Here is a 25,121-nt window from a genome sequence, read left to right as displayed (position 1 = left end):
GTCCATCTAAAGTAGAGGTTATAGTCTGTTCTGATAATTTTGGGGGGAAAAAGGCATATGATTCCCCTCTACCACACCTCCTCACTCCCCAACTTCTTTTATCTCTCTTTCTCTGTCTCTCTCTTTGTCTCTCTCTGTCTCTGTCTCTCTCTTTTTATCTCTCTTTCAAAATTCTCCTGGAGCCTCTCTTCTCCATCCAGAAGTTTGGTTTCAATATGCCCCGGAGACTGGACACTAAAAATATTTCTGGAATGACGTGAACCTCTCTTACCCCATTCAGGACCTGGACAAGGCTCCACAAGAACCAACACATGCTTTCCCTTCATTTCTGGGTGTCTCCGAGTAGAGCTACAGATGCTGCTCCTTCTGTTACCAATGGCATTCAGTCTCATAACTGCAGACAGTGCCAAGGCAACAACTGTACGGGAAAGCTCAGCTACAAGACCCTGGCAGCTATCACGGCAGGAGCAGCAGCCCCCCCAGCACGGACCACTGCAGCCACCTCCGCCACCCCATACAGGGGCCTTCCCATCTCCCTTGGGTTGGCCCAGGCCCCGCCACAAGGGCTGAAGAAGTTGAAGCTGGTATCAGTGGCAGAAGCGTCCCCAGCCGGGGGTTCAGTCCAGGCACGTGGGCCCCTTCTCCAAGCAACTCTTCGTCCCAGAGGGGGCCAGAGTAGGATCCAAGATACCTTCAACTCTCACTGCTGTCTCCTCCTGTCACTGCGGCCTGAGGAAGGGATCAGTATGGAAGTGACTGCTCCTGACCTGGTGAAAGAGCCCAAACTGAGTGAGATCGGAGATGGGGAGGGCAGTAGAGGAGGCAGCCAAGACCTCAAGCAACAGCAGCAGCTGACACTTCCAAAGACATCGGGGGAAGTAAAATATGTGGAGATCTGTGGCCCCGCTGGAGCAGCTAGAGAAAGCTCTGGGACTTTGAACTTCACTTTAGTGGGTGACAACCCCCAGAGCAGAGCTAGCAGCCCCCCGGAAGAGTCCACTGCCCCCACACCCCAGACTCTTACCTCCTCGGATCTTGCTGGCTTCCAGCTCTCCTGCAGCCATGGGAGTCCCGAGTCCTTTTCTTCTTTCTCCTCCTTCTCTGCCTCCTCCTCCCCAACGGACAAGGTAAGGGAAGCCTGTTCCCCCAACTTGGACGACACGACCACGTCCGTTGGTGGTCCAGCCACATCGTCTTCTTCCTTGGGTTTCGAGAGTGAGAGCGGTGAGGGTAGTGACCGCGAGCCCAGCTGCCCTGAGGATTACAATCCAGCCCACCCGCCCAGAGTGGGAGAAGGGGGAAAAGCGAGAGGAGGAGCAGGAAGAGGAGGACCAGCAGCAGGGTTCAGGGCCAACCCTGCCAAGTCCCAGGGCTGCGGCCACCCCCCACCGAATGAGGAGGCTCACTACATCACCACCCATGAGATCCAGCTGAGTGAAGTCGAACAGGACACAGACTTTGACCTCGGATTGGCCTCCCGCTGGGACTTCGAGGACAACAACGTGATCTACTCGTTCGTTGACTACGCTTCCTTTGGTGGTAGCGATGAGACCCCCGGGGACACCGCCACCCCGACCGAAGACAGCTGCTACCTGAGCACTGGCCCGAGCACCAGCGCCACCAGGTCTCCCACCCCCATCAGTAGCGAGCCAGGGCACGCATCCATGGCCAGCGACGGCCGCGACACCAGCAGCACCGAAGTGGGCAGCACCCTCTCTGAAAGTGACACCGATACGGCTGCTGCTGCCACCCCCCCTTGTGAGCCCCCAGGCGAGCCCCAGAAGGCAGTTCCAGCAGCTCCAGCAGCAGCAGCAGAAGCAGCAGCAGCAGCAGCAGCCACAAGCAGCTGTGGGAATGCTCCAGGCCAGATCCGCCTATCAATCAAACCAACTTCCCGGGCTATAAATGAGCCTAGCAACGTGCGGGCAAAGCAAAACATTATTCACGCTGCCAAGCATGAAGGCGAAATGAGCCTCCGAGTCTCTTCAGCTGCTGAACACAATTCAAGTTTGCCCAAGCCGCACCCAGCTGCAGCAACAGCTCAAGACCATGCAAAGAAATTTATTGCCGTACCTGCCCGCCTGCAGACCAGGTGTGGGGCCATCCGGGCGAAGGAGCTGGTGGATTACTCGAGTGGGGCGTCCAGTGCCGTCAGTGAGCTGGACGATGCGGATAAAGAGGTGCGTAACCTGACATCCCGAGCCTTCCGGAGCCTAGCTTACCCTTACTTTGAGGCCCTTAACATTAGCTCCAGAGCTTCCTCCACAGCCCTTTCCGACGTGGGCTTTGGCCGCTGGTCGACCTTCTTGGATTTAAAATGTGCCGGTCTGGGGGCCAGGGTGGAGCAGAGCCTGCTGAAGAACAGCGCGGCGTCCGTGGCTGCTGGGCTGAGGAAAGGTGCTGGGGTCAGGCCCTCTGCAGACCAACTCTACATCCAGTCCAAGAAGTCTCAGACCAAGGCCCTGGAATTTGTGGTCAGCAAGGTGGATGGGGAGATCACCCACGTGGAGACACCCTTGTGCTTCCAGAAAAAGGTCCAAGGCGGCTCCCGAGTAGTCACCCTTTTGGAGACACTAAATTTACGCAGCGAGAGCAAAGCAAGTTCTGTTGCTGGGTCTGTGAAAAAAGGTGCCAACAAGGCCTCGGGGTCAGTTTACACAGACGATGGCTCTGAGACCTCGGAAAGCAGTAAGCCTTCCTCTAGGGCCGAAGGCACACAGAAAAAATCCAAATTTGCTTCCAGTCTTCTCAAAAATGTCATCTCTAAGAAGATGCAGCGGGAGCAGGAATTCAAAATGGAAAGGGGGGAAGTCTCCGACACATCTCACAAGAAACCCCCTGGCTCTTCCAGGGAGCCCGAGGACTCCTCAGGTTGGGAGAAGCCCCCTGAGAAGAGTCTGCAAAGACAGAGTTCCCACTACTCGGAGGCCAGTTCCGAGTACACAGTGGTCAGTGTCTCAGATGCCGGCGGGGACACTCCAGTTTCCGAAGACAAATCTCCAGTTTTTCAAGCAAGTGCTCCCCGGGAAAGCAGTGCCGGATCCAACAGAACCTTCACTGCCCCCCGCTCAGAAGAGGTGTGTGGAATTAAGAAGAGCGCCTCTGAAACTGTCAAGGGCATCTTCCTTCGCAGCCAGAACAGTGCCTTCAGGTCGTGGAAGGAGAAGGAGGCTGAAAAACTGGAGGAGAAGGCCCCGATCCGGAAACTGAAGCTCTCCAAAGGTGGGGACTGGAAGGCTGACCTTGGGGAGATATCTGCCAGCAAGTCAACAATCATGTCCCGACTCTTCGTCCCCAACATCCAGCACACTCCCAAAGACAAGCAGCCCAGAAAACAGGCCACTAAATATCCGACAACCCAGGCTGCCTCCACGGCTGTGATCAAACCCAAAGTCCCTGAAATCAAGATCCGCCTGGGCAGCGTGCAGGAGCCCAGTGCTGACTTTAACATAGCCAAGTTACTCACCCCGAAGCTGGCAGGTAGCAGCTCTTCAACCATTTTCAAGACCATCGAGGACAATAGCAGAGCGCAGCAGAAACTTTTCAGGGGCGACAGCTTGGAAAAGGTGCCCCAGTTCCAGGTGCGGGATGTGAGGGACAAAACCAAAACTCAAGCGCCACTCCACCAGGTGAGAGACGTCAGGAAATTGATCAAAGGATCTGGGGAAAGCAGTGATAAAGGAAGTGTGACCCCTGAACAGGCAACTTCGGGACCGAAACCCAGGCAGCTCTCTGCAGGGGGTGGTGCTTCTAAGTCCCTGTCCCCGATGGTAATCACGTGCCAAGCAGTAGCGAACCCCAGAGAAGAAGGACTGGACCGAGATCTAAGGGATGGCATGGGGAAAGCTTCCACTAGGACCCTTCCCTCTTCTTCTCCAGAAGGTACAGTCTTAGTTCACAGGGCATCTGGTAGGTTACCTGTGGCCACCATTGCTCCCAATAAGACTGAACAGGGGTCCCACCTGCCTGTATTAAAGATTGTCTCTAAGACGTCTGCACAGAAGACACCGGAAAAACCTAAAGAAGAAGAGGCCAAGGAGGAAGTCAAAGTTCCAAAGCCCACGCGCAATGCGCTGGAGAAGCTCACAGCAGCCGTGAGATCGATGGAGGAGCTGTATAGCTTCAATCGGTATGAATGGAAACGCAAGAGTGATCCCCTGCCCATGATGGCTGACAGTCACGTGCTGTCCCTCATCGAGAGTGAAGAACGCGAAGGCAATGGGGGGGAAGCAGGCAAGCCAGCCAAAAGATTGGTCGAGGTAGAAGAACGAGGGCCAGGGGGGAAGAGCGGGGTGGTTATGAGGGGGGTGGTCCCAGAACGCCTTCAGCGGAGAAACTCCAACCCCAACGCCGAGAGCGTGTCCGCCAGGGCTGCAGCCTTTGAGAACATGGCTAGGGAAAGGCCCCGATCTCTCTACATTCCCCCCACCCACAAAGATGTGGAGAGGACCCAACCTCTGCAGCCCTTACCTCCCTTACCTAGCAACCGGAATACCTTCACAGTAGGTACCCAGAAAACAGCTGTAGTGGCAGGTGGTATCGCAGGCAAGTTCCCTCAAGGGCCTGCCCAGGAAAGTTCTTCCTTGGCAAAAGGGATCAAATCCCAGGGACTCCGGTCCCTAAAGATCTCTCCAGCCACTCGAGCACTGCCCACTGAAACCACTAGCAAGAAAAACGGCATTGATGGGGAGAAGGGCTTGGACTCAGCCAGCAGTGACAGTGGGAACTACCAGACCAGCCCTCTTAAAGGGAACGTGGGGAGTGCCGAAGTACCTGGAAGAGCAGGAGCAGTGGCTTCCTCTGCTGCCACTCTGTGTAGCCTGCCACCCCTAAGTGCCCGCAGCCAGGTCCCCAACAATGCCAAGGGGGCCCAGAGCAGTGGGGTCAGTCGACCCAGTTGGCGCAATAAAACAGACAGTGCCCAGGACCCAGCCACCACAGCCCCAGCAGTACCCCAGAGTCCTGATCACCCCCCCACGGCTGTCTATCACCAGCAGTCACTGCCTTTCACCTTTCATGGGGCCCAACCACAAGTACTGTGCTTCTCCCCTCCCGGCATTTCTGCCCCAGCCCCTGCAACAGCAGCTCCAGGCCCAGCAGACCCCTTCCAGCAGCCACAGCCTCAGCAGACCCAGAGAAAGATGCTGCTAGATCTGACCACTGGCCAGTACTATCTGGTAGACACACCGGTTCAACCCATGACAAGGCGGCTATTTGATCCAGAGACTGGGCAGTATGTAGATGTTCCCATGACCTCCCAGCAGCAGGCGATGACTCCCATGTCCATCCCTGTTCCTCCTTTAGCTTTGAGCCCTGGTGCCTATGGCCCCACCTATATGATCTATCCTGGGTTCTTGCCCCCAATGCTGCCCCCCAGTGCCCTGCCGCCAACAACCCTCACCCATCCGCCTGGAGGAAGCGAGCTCTCTCCCATGACTAGAGATCCCTCTGGCAAAGAAGCAGTAGCCCCCAGAGATATGGCTTTTGCTGAGACCCCATACTTTATTGCCATGGGCCAGCCTCCCTCCTCTACTTCCTCCTCTGGCCCCACTGCAACCTCCCAGCTTGTGGGCGCCAAGGGGTTTGCCCAGGTGCATGGCAAGCCTGTCATCAGCATCACCTCACAACCACTGGGGCCAAGGATCATCACGCCCCCATCCTTTGATGGTACCACCATGAGCTTCGTGGTGGAACACAGATGATGAACAAATACATTTATGGGAAAACAAATGGAAGCAGCTCTTGGTAAGTTTTGAATTTCATTTGTTTGAAGTTCATAAATTGTAAAGTAGGGATTCTCAGCTTCTTATTATGTGTCACAACCCTCTTAGGGAGTTTGAAAAAGCCCTTCCCAGAATCATATTTTTAAATGTATGAAATAAAACACAAAAAATTTACAAAGAAAGCCGATGATATTGAAATACATAAGTATATACATATAAGGAAAAGATGTGAGTATACATAAATAAGCATATGCACAATTCATTGCTGGGACACAAGAGTTCACAGAGTGGACGGAGAGAGAAATGCCATGTGCACATTTCAGGGAGGTTATATTTCATCCCATTCTAATTACTCAGGAGCTAAATTTCTAGTGGCCACCTCTCCAGAGCTGAAGGGGCCAATCTGCACTAGCAGATGGAGTTTTCTTACTGGGAGTTATATATATTTACACTTAGGAAATCCCAGGTTCTTCCCCTTCCCTCTTTCTGCTACATTGCCCTCCAAAGTGATGCTGTCCTCTCCTCCCCCTCTCCTGACTTCAATCATTTTACTTTTCCTTAGAACTAAGTGCAAGAGACAGGAGAGGTAATGCGACTTTATGCTTTAGAGAATTGCTAAAGCTCTGAAAAACGGTGAACTTGGAGAAGAAATGAAAATGAGGTTTGGGGTTTGGCTGTGATTTTATTTATCCACACTCTATAGGCATCTCTTCTGGCTTTTTTGACCCCCACCCCCACTCCCAACCTTTTCTCTCTGTCCCCTCCCCTTCCCAAACTCCTACTATGGTCAAATAACATAAATAATAAAGTAGTTGGCGTATGTGTGTATGTGTCAATTTGACATTTGATGAGCTCCTAATCATCTTTTTTATCCTCAGCATCTAGCACTGCTCTCAGAACCAAGTACGTATTTGTTGACAGCCAAATTTAAGAATACAAGTTTGATTGCTTTTCGGTGGGTACCAAAGGCAATTTTTTTTCTTTTTAAAGGTGATTATCAGAAACCACATAGTTTATGCTCCCTCTATCTCATCTTTCTTTTCTATTTAATTCTGGCAGTTTGAAATATTCTAAATTGAAGTTCCATTTCTTAAGCTCTTGGTCTTTAGCTCTGATGTTTGATTGTAAGTTCCCATTTATGTTTTCATTGGCTATTACTAGAGGTATCTGTTACATACACACGCAAGTGTATTCTCTCTCACTCACATAATTTGACCTTTCTGAAATCTGAAGACACCAATGTTGCAATATACGGCCTCTTGCTGGCTGGGTCGCCACCTTTTGACTGTGCATGAAGAGACCCAGGATGGCTATTCTATGTTCCTAACCTGAGATTTTATGTACACTGGGATACTAACTTCTCTTTTCAGGACTGCACCCTGTGGATTTCAGTGGGGGGGAGGGGGGGAAATGCTGTCTTTCATTAGAAAAAGCAATCAAATCAAATAAAAAATACTTACTATCTCCTTGATTTATCCTCTTAGACACAAGGCATATCCCATGAGTTTGCTAGCAAACAGTGCTTCTTGTTCAACCTCTCACTTAGGAGAGCATCCAGGACTCTGTAGGGAGCAAAGGGATCATTACACACAAATTATTCTTTTCTTTGAATCTAAGACATCTTTACCCAAACCCCAATCTTCAAACTTCATTTTAAGGGGAGAGGGGAGGAAGTGTGTGCATGTGGAGGGGATTGGGGGAAAGAGGAAAGGCTGTCTTTGCCTTGTGGGCATTTGGGAGAAAATAGAATTCCTTTTCCTCCCTTCTTATCTCCATTATTGTGTGATATATGTAATAGATATAGATATATGTACAAGATTATATATGTACAATTATAGGAGACTTTCATTGACTCAGATCTGAAGCTTTTTCTCACTCCTGGTGACCAAGGAAGGATATTGTTGGGCAGCTAGTTGGTGCAGTGGATAGAGCATCATGAAGTCAGAAGAAGCTGAATTCAAATCTGGCCTCAGACACTTAACACTTACTAGCTGTGTGACCCTGGACAAGTCACTTAACCCCAATTGCCTCAGCAAAAAAAAAAAAAATTAATGAATAAATAAATAAAATGTAGATTTAGATTGGATGTTCTCTGAGATTCTTGACATTCTATCTCATTCTATGATTCTCTGATCCTAAGAGGATCACATTTAGGGTTTAGAGTTATAGTCTGTGGTTGAATATGGGCAAGTATTTAGATTTTTTAAAATAAAAATGTATTAATGTCTTTTGTTTCTAAATCACCTTTTTTTCCCCAAATATATTCCCAACTCTTTCACCTGCCTTATGGCTGACAACAAATAAGTGCACGACCATGGACAAACACCTGGACTATGGAATTTTTTTCTGAATATCCATCTACCAGCAACTTCACAGAAGAATTGGGAGGAAACCTTAAAACCTTAAAGAGCTATATTGATTTAATTTTATTTGTATTTATTATTGAGAAAGGTAGTGATAGAGATGTCATTATCTCTGTAGAATGTACAGATTTCCCATATTTGAATAGCATTTCTGGCACTGCCTAGATGGGTGATCCCAGGGGCAGGTTCTAGAAGCTCTCAGCTGCAGTTTTCTTATAATGTTGTGAGGACCAAATGAGATAATTAATATAATTAATATGCACTGTGTTATTGATTATTAATAATTAATGTATAAAACACTATATTTTATATCACATATCACATCTAATTTACTATATTATATTATTATAATCACATTAGTATGTCATCTATTATAACATATTATATTAATATCATCTTTTTATAATGATTAATATCATTATAATATACTAATATATTAAACAGTATATTTTATTATTTTCATATTAATAATTATTTTATTTTTATAATATATTACATTACTATACAATATGATATGCTAGATTAATATGATATATCAGATAGAATACATAGTTCTATAAATATTGACGTTTTAAATCTAAATAAAATTATTATCATTATTATCAATTTCTTTGTATACCTAGGTTCTAATAGAATGCTTAACACACAACGCACCTTGAACAAATGTTTGTTGATTGATACATGTGAGTTCTTACCTCCTGTAAATTGAGAAAAAGGGAAAGGTACCAAAGAACAGGAATGTTTGTCTGTTCAGTGTGAGAAACCCTCTGGATTAGTAATCAGAAGATTTGTGAATTAGAGACCATGTGTTGTATAATAGACATATGATATTGCGCAAGGCTCTTGTTAGTTTCTCTGGACTTCAAGTTTCTTATTCATAAAATAAGGACATTCATACCTATCCAATCCACCTTTGTTTTTTTGTGAGAAGAAAATGAGATGATGGCCATTAGTCAATCAATTAGCATTTATAAAGTACCTGCTAAAGCACAGGTTAATTCTTAGGGATACAGAGCCAAAAGTGAAACAATCCCTGCCCTCAAGTAGTTTACTTTCCAGTAGGGGAGGACAACAAGTACTCATGGAGTAGAGCAGGCTTTCCAGAGCTTTACCTGCAGAGATCCATTTCAAAAATCCTGTTATGATGTCTATGACAAGAAGACCTTTGTCTTCCAAGATCTGCTACATAAGTATAGGCAAAGTACTGATACAAAATGGTGTTTGAGGAGGCAGGGCACAGCACCTAATGGCATTATTTTGAAGATGGCATTTGAACTGAGATTTGAAGGGAAAGTAGGGATTCCAAAAGGTGAGCAAGGAGAGCATTCACAGCAAAGGCCCAGGATAGATGTTTACATCACGGAAATAGTTCATGGAGAGGAAAAATGTATAAGAAGGCCAGAAAAGTAGGAGAGGCCAGGTCATCAAAAGCTCAAAAGATCAAACAAAGGAGTTGATATCCTACTATGTCCTAACAGAAGGGAGCCATTAGGCTTGGGAGAGGAAGAAGGGAATGGAATGACAAGGTCAGACCTATGTTGTAGAAAAGTCACTTTAGTAGTAGTTCTGTGGAGGATGAATTGGTGTAGGGAGAGACCTGAGACTGAGATAACAAATGAGAGGCTATTGCAGTGGTGCATAGAACTGGATGAGGGTCCAATCCTAATTCTGAGTACTTGGTTTGGAATTTAGGATCTTAAGGCTTTGTTTGGGATCTCAGAAGCCATCAGGTACAAGTTCTTCATTTTTCAGAAAACTGAGACACAGAGAAATTTAATTGACAAGTCCAGAATCACATAACTTGGCCCTGCGTCCAGATCTTTTTGTTTCCAATTCTAGTTACCTTTTAATACTCTATGCTGCCTCTTTTTTTTAGGTCTTAGAATGTTGCCCAAGCTACAGAGAACTTAAGGGACCCCTCAAGATTGCACAGTTATTAAGTGAACTCTGATCTTTCAGACTTTGAGGCAGGCTCTCGATATAGTCTACCTTGTTAGCTTTCAGGTATTTAATACTTATGATAAATAAAGAGAGGAACTTTCATTTGAGTTTTAGTTAATTTGGGGCAATTGAATTCATAGTCTTCAAAAGAACAGCTATGTAAAGGATATATATTCAGAATAAGCCAGTGGATAGTACTTGGGTTTATAATATTATGAATCCAACAATTTCCACTTAACAATTATTATATGTTTACTGTGTGCAAAGATCTTGTCCTAGGTTCTTGAAATCTAAAGTCCAAATTGGGGTAGTCCTTGCCCTCTAGGAATTTACATTTTTTTGGCAGTTGGGGCGGGGGGAATTGGGAGCTATGATGGATACTCTATGGTCCAGTAGCACTAGCTCCAACACTACTGTCCATTTACCAGTCCTGTGCCTTTTCACCAGCTGTTCCCCATTCCTGAAATGCTCTCCCACCTTATCTCCTAGCTTCTTTTAGATTTCAGCTCAAATCTTACCATCTTCAAAAGATCTTTGTCAGTACTAATAATACTATAGTGAAGTACATTAGCAAATATTAATGTCTTTTCTCTGGGATCATCTTCAATCAATTCTGTTGGTATCTTGTGTGCATACAACTCTTCTCTTATCACTTCCCCCATTAGACAGTGAGCTCCTTGAGAGCAGGGGCTGGTTTTGCATTTTCGAGTGTGTTTTCCCAGCACTAATTACAGTGCCTGGAACATAGTTTTTATTTAGTCATTTTCAATCATTTTCAGTCAGGTCTGTTCACAATCCCATTTTTTTGTTTTGTTTTGTTTTTTTGACAAAGATGCTAGAATGGTTTGCCATTTCCTTCTCCAGCTCATTTTATAGATGAGGAAATTGAGGCAAATAGGGAAGTTGATTTGTCCAGCTATTAAGTGTCTGAGGCCACCTTTGAACTCTAGTCTTCCTGATTCCAGATCCAATACTCTATCCATTGAGTCACCAGCAGCCTGTATGTAAATGTTCACCATTATTATAATAATTATTTTCCTTTTTGGTTTCTATAGTTAGAAACATGCAGTGATTTAGGGTTATGATTAATACCACCTTTTTGTTTGTTGTTCAGTCATTTTAGTCATGTCTGACTCTGTGACCCTTTTTGGAGTTTTCTTAGTAAAGATACTGCCATTTCCTTCTCTAACTCATGTTTGAAATGAAGAAACTGAGGCAAGCAGGAATCAAGTATCTTGCTTATTGCACAGCTCTTAAGTATCTGAAGTCACATTTGAACTCTGATTTTCCTTTACTCAAGGCCTGGATCTCTGTCCACTGTGCCATCTAGTTGCCTGGTATGCACTAGGAGCTTTAATAAATGCTTGTTGATTTGGAACTCAAAATCTTACAAAAATGAATGTTGAAAAGTCTCTTTCCATGCAATAAGTTTTTATAAAAGAACTTCTGGCCTAAAACTCTAATCAATGTGTTCCTGAGTACTAATAACTGAAACAAGATTGCTTGACTCCTGAAGTAAGAAGGCAACCTGTCAGGAGCCATTTTCAATGTATTCCCTGCAATTGTTTTCGTCTATTCTTTTCTCTTAGTTTCAGCTACTTTTGTGCTTAATTATCCTTATCTTCTACTATCCTGCCTCCTCTCTCACTCTATTGTGCTTCCTTTCTTCCCTGGCAATTTTTCCTACATCATGATATCAGCAGTAAAGAGTTGGTATCAATGTTGGGACGAACTAATTCTAGTCCTTCCCCAGGCTCTTATGAGCTGTGTGATTCTGGGCAAAATGTTTAATATCTTTGGACCACTGGCAACTTGCCAAGCTTCTCATTTGCTCTGAACAGGTACAGATCTGAATCAGTAAGAAAGTTCCTTATTGGGAGTTTCCCACCCTGAGAAAATCATAGATCCAATAAAAGAAAGAAAAAAAACCTTATTTTTTACTCTAATTGATTTATATTTATTGTGACCCTCTCTCTTGAGCAAGAGAGAGAGACAGATGGTCAGAGGATGCTTTAGGAACGTCTTCTTGGCAGCTGTGTGGAGGATAGATTGGAGAGAGAAGAGATGAGGCTATATGATTCTGTAGCCCATGAGTTAGTCTGTAATTTGCATTCTCTCTTATTTCCCCTTTCCCCTAAACTTATTACAATTTAGGAGCCAACCCCTCTATCATCCAACTAAATCTCCACATCACCTTGCTCTGGGGCTGGGCCAAGGAATGTCCAAAACTTAGGGCCATGATGCCATATAAAATCCTTCCAAGTAGTTTTGCACTGGGAAACTCACTTGTGGGCTATTGGCTGGACTTTTGTACATAAAATCATTAGTCAGTCACGGTGGATCTAATCTTCTTGAGGCATAACCATACAAGAAATGCCTGAATGTTTAGGTTAGATTCCTCCGAACCTTCCTTGAAGGGATTAATTAAAAACAACAACAACAACTCTGAAATCAACCACAGATGGAATTTCCTAGGAGGAAGATTTTCATTCAGGATAAAAAAGTACTTCCTAGTAATTGGAGCTGATAATGATAAATGGAGGCCTTGTAAAGTAGGGAGTTCCCTGTCATTGCAGGAGTTCAAGGAAAGGCTGGGAGATGCCGTAGAGAAGATGTATGCTTCAGGTAGGGATTCAGCTATTTATAGTTTGCCAATGAGCCTTTCTAGATCACCAGAGTCAATCTATCCCTAGAACAGAACTTCAGGGGAAGCACCAAATTATGTGAACCCAACCTAACCCTGGGGTTGCCCTGGTGTGGAGTAAGACCTAAACCTACCAGGAATAGTTACAGTGCCATTCTAGATGACCAGTTTCGTCACTGTGTCTAATTGGTTGAATGCCAGGATATTCTGATATCCCTTGGGGACTTTAAAAATATCTTATAACCCAAAGCATGAACTGTTAGCTACACATGACAATTCTCCCCTCTACTTGGGTATAATTCTAAGCAAAGAGAGGTAGGAAATGATTTTTTAAAACTAGATCGATGTATAAGAAACTCTCAAAGAGGAAATTCTTTGTAACCAGTGCAAATTAACTCTGCAAATTTTTATCTTGGAGAATTGCCAAGGTCCTTGAGAAGATAAAGAACTTCTCTGGAGTCATACAACCCATATGTTTCAGCAGTGGGACTCCAAGGCCAATTCTCTGTGCAGTACATCACCACACCTCTCAAACAGGAGAATATCTGAATCAATCAACAAACATTTATTAAATACTTCACTCTGCATGAGACATTAGAGATGGGAAAAAAAATGAAACAGTCTCTGCCTTCAAGGAGCTTATGTTCTTTTACTAAAGCAAGGTGACACAACATGTACCTATAGAATGATGAAAAGTCATGTTGGAAAACTCCAAGAATTGGGAGGGGTGAGGGAGTTTTTCCCATAGAAGGAGATATGTGAGTTAAGGTTTGAATGAAGACAAGACTTCTGAAAAGCAGATATGAGGAAAAAACATTCCGGATGAGTACTTTACATAAGGCAATTAGTCTGTACTAGGGTATTGATGTTATGAGTAGAGGGAAAGGAAGAGATATCAGAGATGTTCTGGGAATGGAATAAAAAGATTTGACAAATTCCTGAATGTGGGAGGATGAGAAGAGGGAAGAGTTGAGAATACCTTAGAGGTAATAACCTTAGGTGACTGAGAGAATGAGGATATCCTTAGTAGAAATTACTCCAACTCGTCACCTGAAATAATGATCAATAAGATAATAATAAGCATAACACTTGTTCCTATCTACTTCACAGATTGCTTTGAGGAAAGTATGCTGTGAAGTGACAGGTGCTAGATAAAGACAAATTATTGTTGTTACTATCATTGATTTTGATGTTCTTTTTAAGTGAAACGAAACCTTCTATAAAAATAAAACTGGATAAGAATGACCAGGAAGGTATATGCAGCAATTGGGCATAGTGAGAGAGAATTCTTGGATTCGGGAAGACCAGATTCCAGCTCAATTTCGGACATGTCCTGGCTATGCAACTCTGGGCAAGTCACTTAAACTCAATACCCCCTGGAAACTTTCTAAGGTAGAGACAATGGTAATCTACTATAAGGGAATTAATTACTTATAACAGTGAAAGCAAGGATCTACTTGACAAAACCACCACTAAATCTAAAAAAAATGACTGGAAGTTGTAATAAGAAATATTAAGAATCTGAACTTGGAACTTCCAGAACAGATATTCTTAACAATATTTGTTATTAGTATTAATAAAAATATTCTTATGCTCTCTTCAATGGAAGGGAGAAAAATACCTAACACCTACAGTGACTTCTTACTGGACAAAAGGAAGGGACAGGGAAGGAGAGCTCTTTCTGAATCTTAAAAAATTTACTTCCTTGGGAAAAATCCTTATTTCACTTAGTTCTATTATATTTTGTCTACAATTTCCTCTTGTATTTTTGCAACCATAGTTTTAGATGAGGGGAATACCAATAATCTACCAATTTTCTTCCAAATTTGGAAGAGACCTTCATGTTATTTAATTCAACTTTCTCATTTTAAATATAGCTTTACTGAGGCACTCAGTTAAATGAGTTAAGTGAATCTGTGAGTCTAATAAGTGTGAAAATAGAAGTAGTTCATTAATGGTGAAGTCAGCCATTGATTCCAAGCTTCTGATATCCCAGGCAAATATTTTTTTCCCACCACAATAAACTGGCTATTAATACAAAGATACAGTGAATTGAATGGCATATAACACATGAGTTGCCAAAGTATTTGATCCTTAAGATAAGAAAACTGAAAAGAGAGAAATTGGGAATAATTTGGGTATCCTTTGGAATCTTCATCCATATAACTCATCTTTTCTGTTCAGTTTATTTCAGCAAGTATTTATTAAGTTCTTACTAAGAAGCAGGCACTGAAGAGAAGGTACAAGGAATGAAACAATCCCTATATTCCAGGAGCATACATTCTCATGGAGGAGATATGTACATATGGAAATAAATACAGCATAATTATAAAGTGAATAAATAGAAAAATATACAAGTTAATTAGTTGGGGGCACTAGTAATTAAGGGCGATCAGGACAGGCTTCCTAAAAAAAAGATGGTGCTTGAACTATATTTTAAAGGAGACAGGAATTCTATGAGGCATGAGAAAAGGGAATGAATTTTAGGCATGTGAGATGAAAGTGGGAAATAAAACATTATGTGAAAAAAGAAAGAGAAGGCTCATTTGGCCAGAATGCCGAGAACAAGAGGTAGAGTTATGCTCAATGAGGCTAGAAAGACAGCCTAAAACTAAGTTGGGTGGGGTTTTAAGTGGTAGAGGAGTTTATATATTATTCTAAAAGCAAAAGAAAGTCCTTGAAATGAATTGAGTCCCTGGAGTTAATTAACCAGGGGAACAGGGAAGTAGGGGAGCAGAGGAGTGGCAAGGTCAGATCTGCACTTACAGAATTTCACTTTGGCAATGTGGAGACGCGATTGCAATGGAGATAAAAGGAGGGGGGTTACTTAGACTGGGTACCAATTAGAAAGATGTTATTATAATCTAGATGAAAGGTGAAGGGGGCTGAAATGAAGGGGTATGAGTCAGAGAGGAGGTCATGTAGTGAAGGTATAAAAAGCGAGATTTGGCAACTGGTTAGATTTGTGGGATGAGGGAGAGTGAGCAGTCATGCAAAATGCCAAGGTTATGAGTCTGGAAGACTGGAAGGATGGTGATGCCTTAGACAGAAATAGAGAAGTTCAGAAGAGGGAAGAGTTTAAGGAGAAATAAATGAGTTCACTTTTTGAACTGGAAATGACTACAGGACTATTGAAATGACCAATAGATAGTTGGTAATGTGGGATGGAGGCTCAGGGGAAATTATGGGGTTAGATGGATCTGCATAGAGATGATTTTTAAGCCCATGGGAGAGAACCTTGGGGAGCATTCAGCTAGTGAGATGAGAGTTGCTACATGATTCAGTGAAGAAGACTGAGAAACTTCAGTCAGATAGAAAGACTATTATGAGAGAGTAGTTTCATGAAAATTTAGAGGCGAGAGTAGTCAAATGCAGCAGCTAGATGCAGAAGGATTAAGATTGAGAAAAGATCATCAGTGTTGGCAGTTGTGATAATTGAAAAAGCAATTTCAGCTGAGTGACAAGATTGGGACCCAGACAAGATTGGGAATCAGCAAAGATTTGAAGAGTGAGTGAGGAGAGAAACTGAAGGCAATGAATGTATGTATCTTTTCCATGAAATTTGACTGAGAAAGGAAGTAGACATATGGGATAATAGCTCAAAATGATTGCAAAGTCTATTGAAGGATTTTCAAGGATTGGGAAATCTTGAGAATGTTTGAAAGAAGTTGGTAGAGAGAGGTCGAACATCATAAGGAAAGGGAGAATTAGGATTTGATCTGTTGGAGAAGATAGGAGGAGAAGGGATCAAGTGCCTATATAGAAGGGTTGATTTTTGGAAGGGAAAAGGCTACCTTATTGTAAGAAACTGAGGGAAAGGAGGACAGAAAAGGAGTCAAAAGATTTTGGGAAAAGAATGAGAATGTCCTTTTCCAAAAAAAAAACAAAAGAAAAAGAATTTCCACTTTCTTGGAAATAGCTGATGAAATGGTTGGACTGATTTTGGTATCAAAAAAGCCCTATATACACACAGAAAAGGAGAAATGAAATAATTAGAAATGTATTCATTTTCTGACACATACAATTTATGAGATAGATGCCATATAAAATTTGGAAAATGATCTGTCCTTAAATCAAGCAATTTTTTGTTTTAAAAAAGCCACACAATATATGTATAGAAGTATTGCATGTGTTTAACAGATACTGGATTACTTGCTGTCTAAGGAAGGAAGTGGGGGGAAGGGAGGGAGAAAAAAATTAGGCACAAAATTTTGCAAGGGTGAATGTTGAAAACTATCTATTTATTTTGACAATAAAAAGCTAAAAAAAAAGCCACACACACAAAATTGAATTTAAGGTACAATGACAGCTCTCTGCAATACAGAATGGCTCCTCTGAATTTCACAGGAGTAAGGTTTGGCATATAATTTGAAATGCTATTATTACCCCACTCTAAATCAAAGAATTAAAATGTACAAAAATACAAACACAAACTATGAAGCTATAGACATTTTCACAGTCATTTCACTTGCACTTTTCAGTTCTTAAATAGCTGTTCTAATACAGAGAAAAACTAGTGTCATGATTAGTATTGCCAAAGAGCTGCTATTACAGTATGGTTTGTATGTGAAATGGGATTATATCTACCAAGGTAGCTAGTAGGCTTCTCTGTTTCTTCATAGTTTTATAAAAATACATATATATCACACACTGAGAATTGAAAGGAAGGGACTTTGGAGGCCATTCAATCTGACTCTCTCAATTTATGATTAAGAAAACTGAGGCGAACAAGGTCACATAGCTTGTAAGTGCCTGAGATAGGGTTTGAATTCAGGTCTTTCTGACTCCACACTCATTGCTCTGTCTACGCCACCACCTAGATGCCTAGAATGGGCAGGTATACATTTGGTCTCTTCAAATCAGAAAAACTTTCCTTTTTATGGAAAAGTACAGGTACATAGACGCAGTTTATTTTTAGTTGCTAGAAATAGTTTCAAGTTATGCTTTGCCATGTCCATGACTCTCTTGGAATGGATTCGGAAGCATTGCTCACTGTTACTAGTATGTGCCTCATTTTGAAGCATACAGAAATCCAGGTTTGTAAAAAGCAAATGCTTACTCAAAGTAATTTATAAGAACACTACCTCCAGAGTTCTATTAAATATCTAACTCCACAGCATTCAATCTAGAAAAATTCAATTCAACTTTTCAGGTATATCACCTGGTGTGTAACTTTGAACAAGCAACTTTCTTTAATTTCTTCATCTGCAAAATTGTGTGGGGAGGAGGTAGTGGATTAAGTAATCTCTAAGGTCATTCTGGTTCCCCATGGTTGGAATGACCTCTTAGAATCCCTGTTTTTTTTTTTCCCCAAAGCTCAGCTCAAATGTTACCCCCTACAGAAAGTTTTTTTTAATTTCTCCAATTATTCTGTATTTTACTTTACACGTATTTTGCATTTACACACACAAGTGTCCCCAAAGTCCTAGTGTTTTAAGTTTCAAGTTTTCATATATTAGTTGGCTATGTGATTGTGTTAAAAATGAAGTAAGCCTCTACTCTGAATAATCGCAATAATTATTTTTAAATTTTAAAATACAAGGAGTTTTAGGATATTCTGAATATATATATATATATTCCTTGATAGAATTAAAGCTACTTGAATGGTGGACTATTTCAGCTTTAGGTTTCTATCCTTAGTATCTAGCATGATACCTGGAATACTGTAGGCATTTAATAAATACTTCTGATCAACATTTTCTGATTCTGTGATGTAAAGTAAAATACCTCTGTTATCTTTAGTATGTGCCTCTAATATGAATTATTTTAATCTATTAAAATGTTTTATTTTTAGTGTTATCCTTGAATTATTTGTGTGATTATGGTAAGGATGAAGTATGCCTTTGGTCCTAAATAAATAAAAGATGATGATGATGGTAATAATAACAATAATAATTAGCAATCGTATATAATTTAAAGATTTACAAAATACTTTACAAACTTTATCTCATTTTATCCTCACAACTACCCTAAGTGGTAAGTGCTACAATAATTCCTATTTTTACAGATAAGGAAATTGAGGCAGGCAAAGATTAAGTGATTTAGTAAAATTTATATAGCTAGTAAGTGTGTAAGGCTGGATTTAAATTCATATCTTTCTGACTCCAGGCTTAATGGAATATTGGAATAGTCCAGTATGGCCCATTAAATATACACATACACACCTGACAACCCCTAAGCCTCCATTCCACTCTTAAATGTAAGATCTAACCTCACAAAACTTTAAATTGTTGTGATACTAAAAAATAGTTCACATTTATATAAAACATTATGGTTTGCATATTTCTTTCAAAAACTTGGTAAGGGAGTTTAAGTGTATATATATATATATATATATATATATATATATATATATTAGTTACGTTACTGAGGCTCAGAGACATAGCTAGTAAGCATCCAAACTGGTTCTGGAAACCAAGACTTCTGACTAAGACCATTGCTTTTTCCACCACACCATGTTTATTGACTTGATTTGAACCCAAGATACACAATAGATGCTTGATAAATGCTTGTTGATTGATTGAGAAGTTAGCCTTTGCTCAACATTTTACTGAACAGAGTATGGGTTCTTATATTGAACTGGAAGGAAGGCCATTTAGTCCACTCTCATTTCACACCCGAGCAAACTTTGGCCCAAAGTGACAGAGGTAATGAATAGGTAGGACTTGAATCCATATTTTCCAAAACACTAATCTTTCTTTTCTAATGCTATTTGTGTCAAAGTAAATGGTTAAAATGTTGAACTTTACTACAATAACCATCAGAATCAACCTTTTAAGGAAGATTTTTTAAAATCAGTATTTAGGGGGTATTTTGTAATTTTAACGAAATAAGATGTATTTTAAAATTAATGTTTTCTTTGGATATGTTTTTATAGGAACAAGGTGGAAGGACTCTCCTCATTTAATCTGGAAATCACCTTGCAGCAGCATTAAGAATTCATGTGTAAAACAGCTAACTTTTTTTCTTATTTTTTGCTCCATACAAACCAAGTGTGTAAGTTTCTTGTTTTCCAAGCAATATACATCATTGTAGTTTTACACAGCAAGTGAAATAACACTATTTTTTTTCTCTGTAAAATTGCTTCTTTTTATATTGAATGCAGAATGTAAGCTTCATATATTTGTCCCCAAGGTAAAAATGCTTGAATTGTTCACAGGGTTCAATTAAAACTTGTAAATGAAAGGTGCTAGTCCTCCTATGGGGCTTATGAAATAATTTGGCCAATAAGAAAAATTATCTTTTTTTGGATCAGAGGAGCATTTTATTGATACTTGGAATCTTATGGGATTCTTGGGTGGAGTCAGAACACATCTGGATTTTAGATGGGATAAGGAAGTATTTTGGATAGCCCTACTAGAATGCATGGTTATTCTCCAGTTTTTGTTTCATGAGTTATTTTTAAAGGATTTGGTATGATCTCAAAAGTGATTATGAAAGGAAATAAGGGTTTTATTTTTCTCCTTTGTACTGTGCTATGTCACTTGAAAATGTTGAAAATATGACAGGTTGATCGTATTAGAAAGTCAATGAGTGAATTTGAAATTAAGTTTTTTGTCCCATGAGGGAGCATTTTTCTTTCAGAATGCAGGCTTTTGATACAAGTTTGTGATGTCTGGGTTGTTGTTTGTTTTTTTTCCCCTTTCCCATTTTCATGATTCCCTTTGATAGCTGCTTGCTTTTTCGGTACAATGAACAATGAAGAAAGTTTGGGGGAATGGAACGAGATGTTACTTGAAGTTCAGGTGAATCTGATTCGCTGTGGCCAATCTGTGGCCTGCAAAAATGGCAGAAGATTCTCTTCCTGATATTTGCAAGACTGCTTTTCCAACAGCATTATTAGACCTGCAGACTCTTTCCATTATGTCTGATTATGCCTTGATTGTACAGACACTGATTTAATCTTGTTATTATTTTGAGGGAAATTTAAGGAAGGCTATCCTACAAATCTTGAACAGTCATAAATGACAAGAGAATATGGATTGCTTGCCCTGAAATAGTATTAAATATCTTATTGAGAAAAAACTGAATTTAAATGCTTCCTAATCTGATTTTTGAGATACCAGAACCAATATTGCTATGTATTTCTCTTAAAGAATTTATTTTCCTTTTCTGGTTTGTTCAAAATGAAAACAAAACAAAACAAAACCTGGTGATTTAAAGTATTACCCTTGGCTTGAAAATATGACCCAGCAATATTTTCTCTTTAAAATTTCTTCTTTTTTGCCATAGAGAGTGAGATTGTGTGGCTCATGGAGATTATAATCACACCTCTTATCTATTAGCTCTGCTAATCATTACTAAAAAGGATCCCACTGTGTAAATGTGGGGCTCCCTTGAGAGATCCTAATCTAGAAATAAGTATGAGCATGGAAGGAATAGGAGCCAACTCTCCATGGCTGAGAATATGACTATCAGAGAAATAAGATTTAGAATGTGGTCATGGCATGCTCTCAAGAATCCTCTGGAAATAATGTTGTAATATGTTAGAATCTAAATGCCACTGGATCTTTATTTGCCTTTTGCTTTTAAATCCTGTCTGAAAGCATCATTTAATTCTGATGTGCTCTTACACAACTTATACCTCTTGCTGATGGCAGTGACTAACACTGAGGTCATAAGTAGTTTGCCCAAGGTTCCTCAGTGAGTCACTTTGCTATATCTGGACCCCTTCATCTCATGAAATATTAGTGGGGAAGCAAAACCTGGACTCCAATTGCTGGCAGCACTTATGTGACTGTCCATGCTAAAGAATCAGAACTTGCCCAGTGAAACTCCTTATTGTTTGCCAGAGACGGATGCTGACCTAACAGGAGAAAAACTGATAAGATCAGTGAAAAGCCACAAAGATAGCTTTGGAGAATGTAGCTATTGTGTTAAAGAGATCATAGGATCATAGATTTAATATAATAAGGGATATCTAGTCCATCTCCTGTCTTTTACAGATAAAGAAATTGAAGCTCACCTAGAATGACTTACTCACATAGGATCACACAGAAAGCAAGTGTCACAGGTAGAATATTAACTTGGTCTACCAAACCCTGAGTTCCATTCTCTATCTTCCTAAGAACACAGAAGAACATAAAAGAATGTTCAACCTAGATGGGGCCCATGAAGTCTTATATAACCCAATTCAATCCACTGAAGTGGAAACTGAGGCCAAAGAGTTCATGAAAAGATTTGCTCAACATTGCTTAAATCATTGGTAAAGAATCTTAACCCAGGGGAAGAGAGTTGTAGCCTTCAGTGCAATTAACAACCTCAGAAACTCTTCATGGCACATTTAAGCCTTGATTTCTTATGTTGGGAAAGATTTGAATTCTGTAGAAAATGAGCATGTAAGAAATATTGCTTCTTTGTTTTTGTTCCAGACAGATATTAGGTACTGGAGCTATTCCTCTTTATTGAATTCTATAGGATATAGAATGAGATGGATAATAAGAGACAAAGTTATAAATCCGCTGATTTCCAAAATTAATTTTACACTAGCTATTACCAATTCCAATGCTCTGATTTGACTATAAATAAATGCCTTATACCAGAATTGCAACTCAATTCTCTACCTCAAGTCAGAGGGTAGGAAAAAAGTTTTTTAAAAATTTAATATAAACCTATTCTTGATGTTGTATTGTTTTGTCATTTCTTGCAGTTGCATTAAATAGTAATGAAGAAGAAGCTCTATCAATTATTGGAGTTTAATTGCAACTGTCTTTCCTTTCTTTATCTTAAATAAAATAAGATTGTGTGAGAGCTTCTGACATCAAACCCAGTTAACACCAGGGCATCTCTTAAGACAGCCATCTACCATTGTATAAATTTTCTTTAATTCTCAGTCTTTTCAGAAGAATGGCAAAGTCTTTGTTATTCAGTTAGAAGAGACTTTAAAGATTACCTAATTCAGTTCTTTCCTGTTTTAGATGAGAAAACTAAGTCACAGAGAGACCACACAGGTATAAGGTATAGATCTGGTATCAGAACCAGGTCATTTGACTTGAGACCTATTTCCATTTAGTCTGTGTCTGCAAGTAACTTGTGTGTACCAGCCTATGCTTTCTTTACTTTAATATGCTTTCTTTTCCTATTGATAAAATGGTCAGGCTTCAATCAGCCCCATATTAAGGAGTTCTGGATGGCCTAGCTCATTTGATAACAGTACTTCCAAAGGTGATTCATTTCTTCACAATACCATAGTAGAACCAATTTGTAGAAGGCTTCATTAATTGCTGTGACCCAAACGAAAAATCACGCTCTTGTCATCTCTTTGGTGAGAAATGCATTCATCCTTAGCTAGGCTGGTTTCTAGATAACAGTTTATCAAAGGAACTACTTATTACTTGTTATTAATACTTGTTAGGATTTATTGATAGAATGGAAGCTCCTTGAGAGCAAGAAACAATTTCATTTTTAAATTTGTTTCCTAAATCTCCTAACACAGTGCTTGGCATCCAATAGCCATTTACCAAATGATTGTTAATTAAGAGATTGAATGATGATTGATTGGCTTTCCAGAGCTTGCTTTCTGCTGACCTACCCTTTGAGAACCAAGGGTCACCACCCCACCAAGATGTACCCATTCTAGAGTAAGACTTTAGTCATGATCATTGTCAATATAAAATTTTAATTCACCAGAATGTATTCCCCTTCCCCCAGGCACAAACCTCAGGATGAAATATATTAGGACATTTGTGGGCATGACTGTGTAGATAGGGGAAAAGAACAAACTATATACTGATGTATTTATCCTAACTCAGATTTCCAAGTTAGCTTTCATGAAAAGTTCACTCCTCTATGTCCAGAAATTGGCATTCTGGATTTTCTTTTTCTTACACTTAGATTTTGCTTTCTTTCACCAATGCCTTATAGAGCAAGGAATTTATTTTAGGTGTCTTCAGATTTAATAGCGATAAAAAGTTTGGGGAAAGTTTTTGGTACCAGAAATTATTTTTGGATTGTAGGAGAATACTGATATCTAAGTAGCCTAATAGTGATAATCTCAGAAAGCAAATACATTAGGATACTCGCATCTGCATTTGCAAATACCAATGGCATACTTTCTTCTATGTGGTGCTCAAGGAGGAGTCTCATATTACAGTTTACAAAATAGAGGTATGCACCAAACATGCTCAGGGTTTGCAGTTTGGCTAAATATACTTGAAAAACAAACAAAGAAACAAACCAAACCCTATTTGAGGTGCCCTGAATCTCAACAGCACTGCTGAGAAAAACTATATATATATATATATATATATATATATGTCACTTGTTGTTGTTTGTAAAACTTTCTATAAACATAAAGTGACTAAAATAAGACTACTTGATAACTTCATTTCTTAAGAGAAGTAGATCTGATAGTGTCCCAAATGTATGCTGAGTTTAGTTTCTGGTATTATTAAGCAGATTTTAGACTAGTGGTACAAATATTTATTGACTATGAGTCAGTGCCTTATATTTGAGTCTACTATGAAAGATTTGAGTAGTAGGGGTTCTTCCCACCCTTGATTGTGTGGTTTAGGACAGGTTTTGAGACTGAACAATTTCATTTGTCTCAGGAATACCAACAGTCACAGGAAAAAAAGAGATAATATCACATCCATGGAAACTTACCAGACCTTGTGCCATTACGGGGCACCTCTCATATTTACACCATGGCTGGGGTTTATTTTTTCCCTATATCTGCTTTGGCAAGTGGATGACCAAAATGTCCTGAGAATACCTTCAATGTTTATATCCATACTATGATGGATGATTCATTGTCTCTTCCCTCCTCTGAGGAGGTTGGTGCCAATATTTCTTTGGTTCTACTTGTGAACAATAACGTTAAAACAGAATGTGAGTATTATGGAAGTTATATACAATGAGAGGAACATGGATGGTGTGACAAAAAGGACTAAGGCATTGACTATTGATCCACGAGTGGCTCCCCTGGTGATGGGGGAAAATGAGGAAAATGGAAAGAATGTGAATATGTAACTTGCTTTCAGCACAGACATGGTGGAGAACTCCTTCCTCACTGAAAGCTGGTGAAATCAGATCTCAGTCTGCAATAAGCCTGGAACAAGAGAACTTCAGGTCCAGTCTGAGAATTGCACTAATGGTGTGTTGCACATGGAAGAAACTACTTTAGAAAGGATTGTGTGGGAATGGACTATTTACCTTTAATTACCAACACTTGAGATTGGTTGTGATAGCATTTGTACTGTGTTGTTTTGTGAATGTTCTTAATGAATTTTAAAAAATGTATTTTTCAATAAAAGAAACTGCAAAGAAATGTATACTTGATTTTTATTTCAATCCCCAATGTACATCTGTTGCAATTTCATTTATTTACTTTGGAAAATAAATCTAAACATTTCATCCCTTGGAAGCATTGTTTACTAATAGTGAGCTCACTAGTCTTTCCAAAGAATAGTTCCTAGAATAGCCAACATAGGAAAAATATATTGCTTTAAG

General features: G+C 40.5%; 1 protein-coding gene across 1 annotated transcript; it reads left to right on the top strand.

Moving 5' to 3' along the window:
• The first annotated feature begins 311 nt into the window (after positions 1 to 311).
• On the top strand, positions 312 to 24,999 carry C6H4orf54 (chromosome 6 C4orf54 homolog). The gene is made up of 2 exons (XM_023505758.2): positions 312 to 5,745; positions 19,549 to 24,999. The coding sequence occupies exon 1, from the start codon at positions 312 to 314 to the stop codon at positions 5,700 to 5,702; it is 5,391 nt and encodes a 1,796-aa protein (XP_023361526.1). The 3' UTR covers positions 5,703 to 5,745; positions 19,549 to 24,999.
• Positions 25,000 to 25,121: the final 122 nt, after the last annotated feature.

Source organism: Sarcophilus harrisii, chromosome 6 (genome assembly GCF_902635505.1).
Source record: "Sarcophilus harrisii chromosome 6, mSarHar1.11, whole genome shotgun sequence".
NCBI classification, from domain to species: Eukaryota; Metazoa; Chordata; class Mammalia; order Dasyuromorphia; family Dasyuridae; genus Sarcophilus; species Sarcophilus harrisii.
This window is presented reverse-complemented; position numbering and strand designations above follow the sequence as displayed.

Coding starts and splice junctions, on each gene's coding strand:
- C6H4orf54 (XM_023505758.2), top strand. CDS start 312: ATGCTTTCCCTTCATTTCTGGGTGTCTCCGAGTAGAGCTACAGATGCT.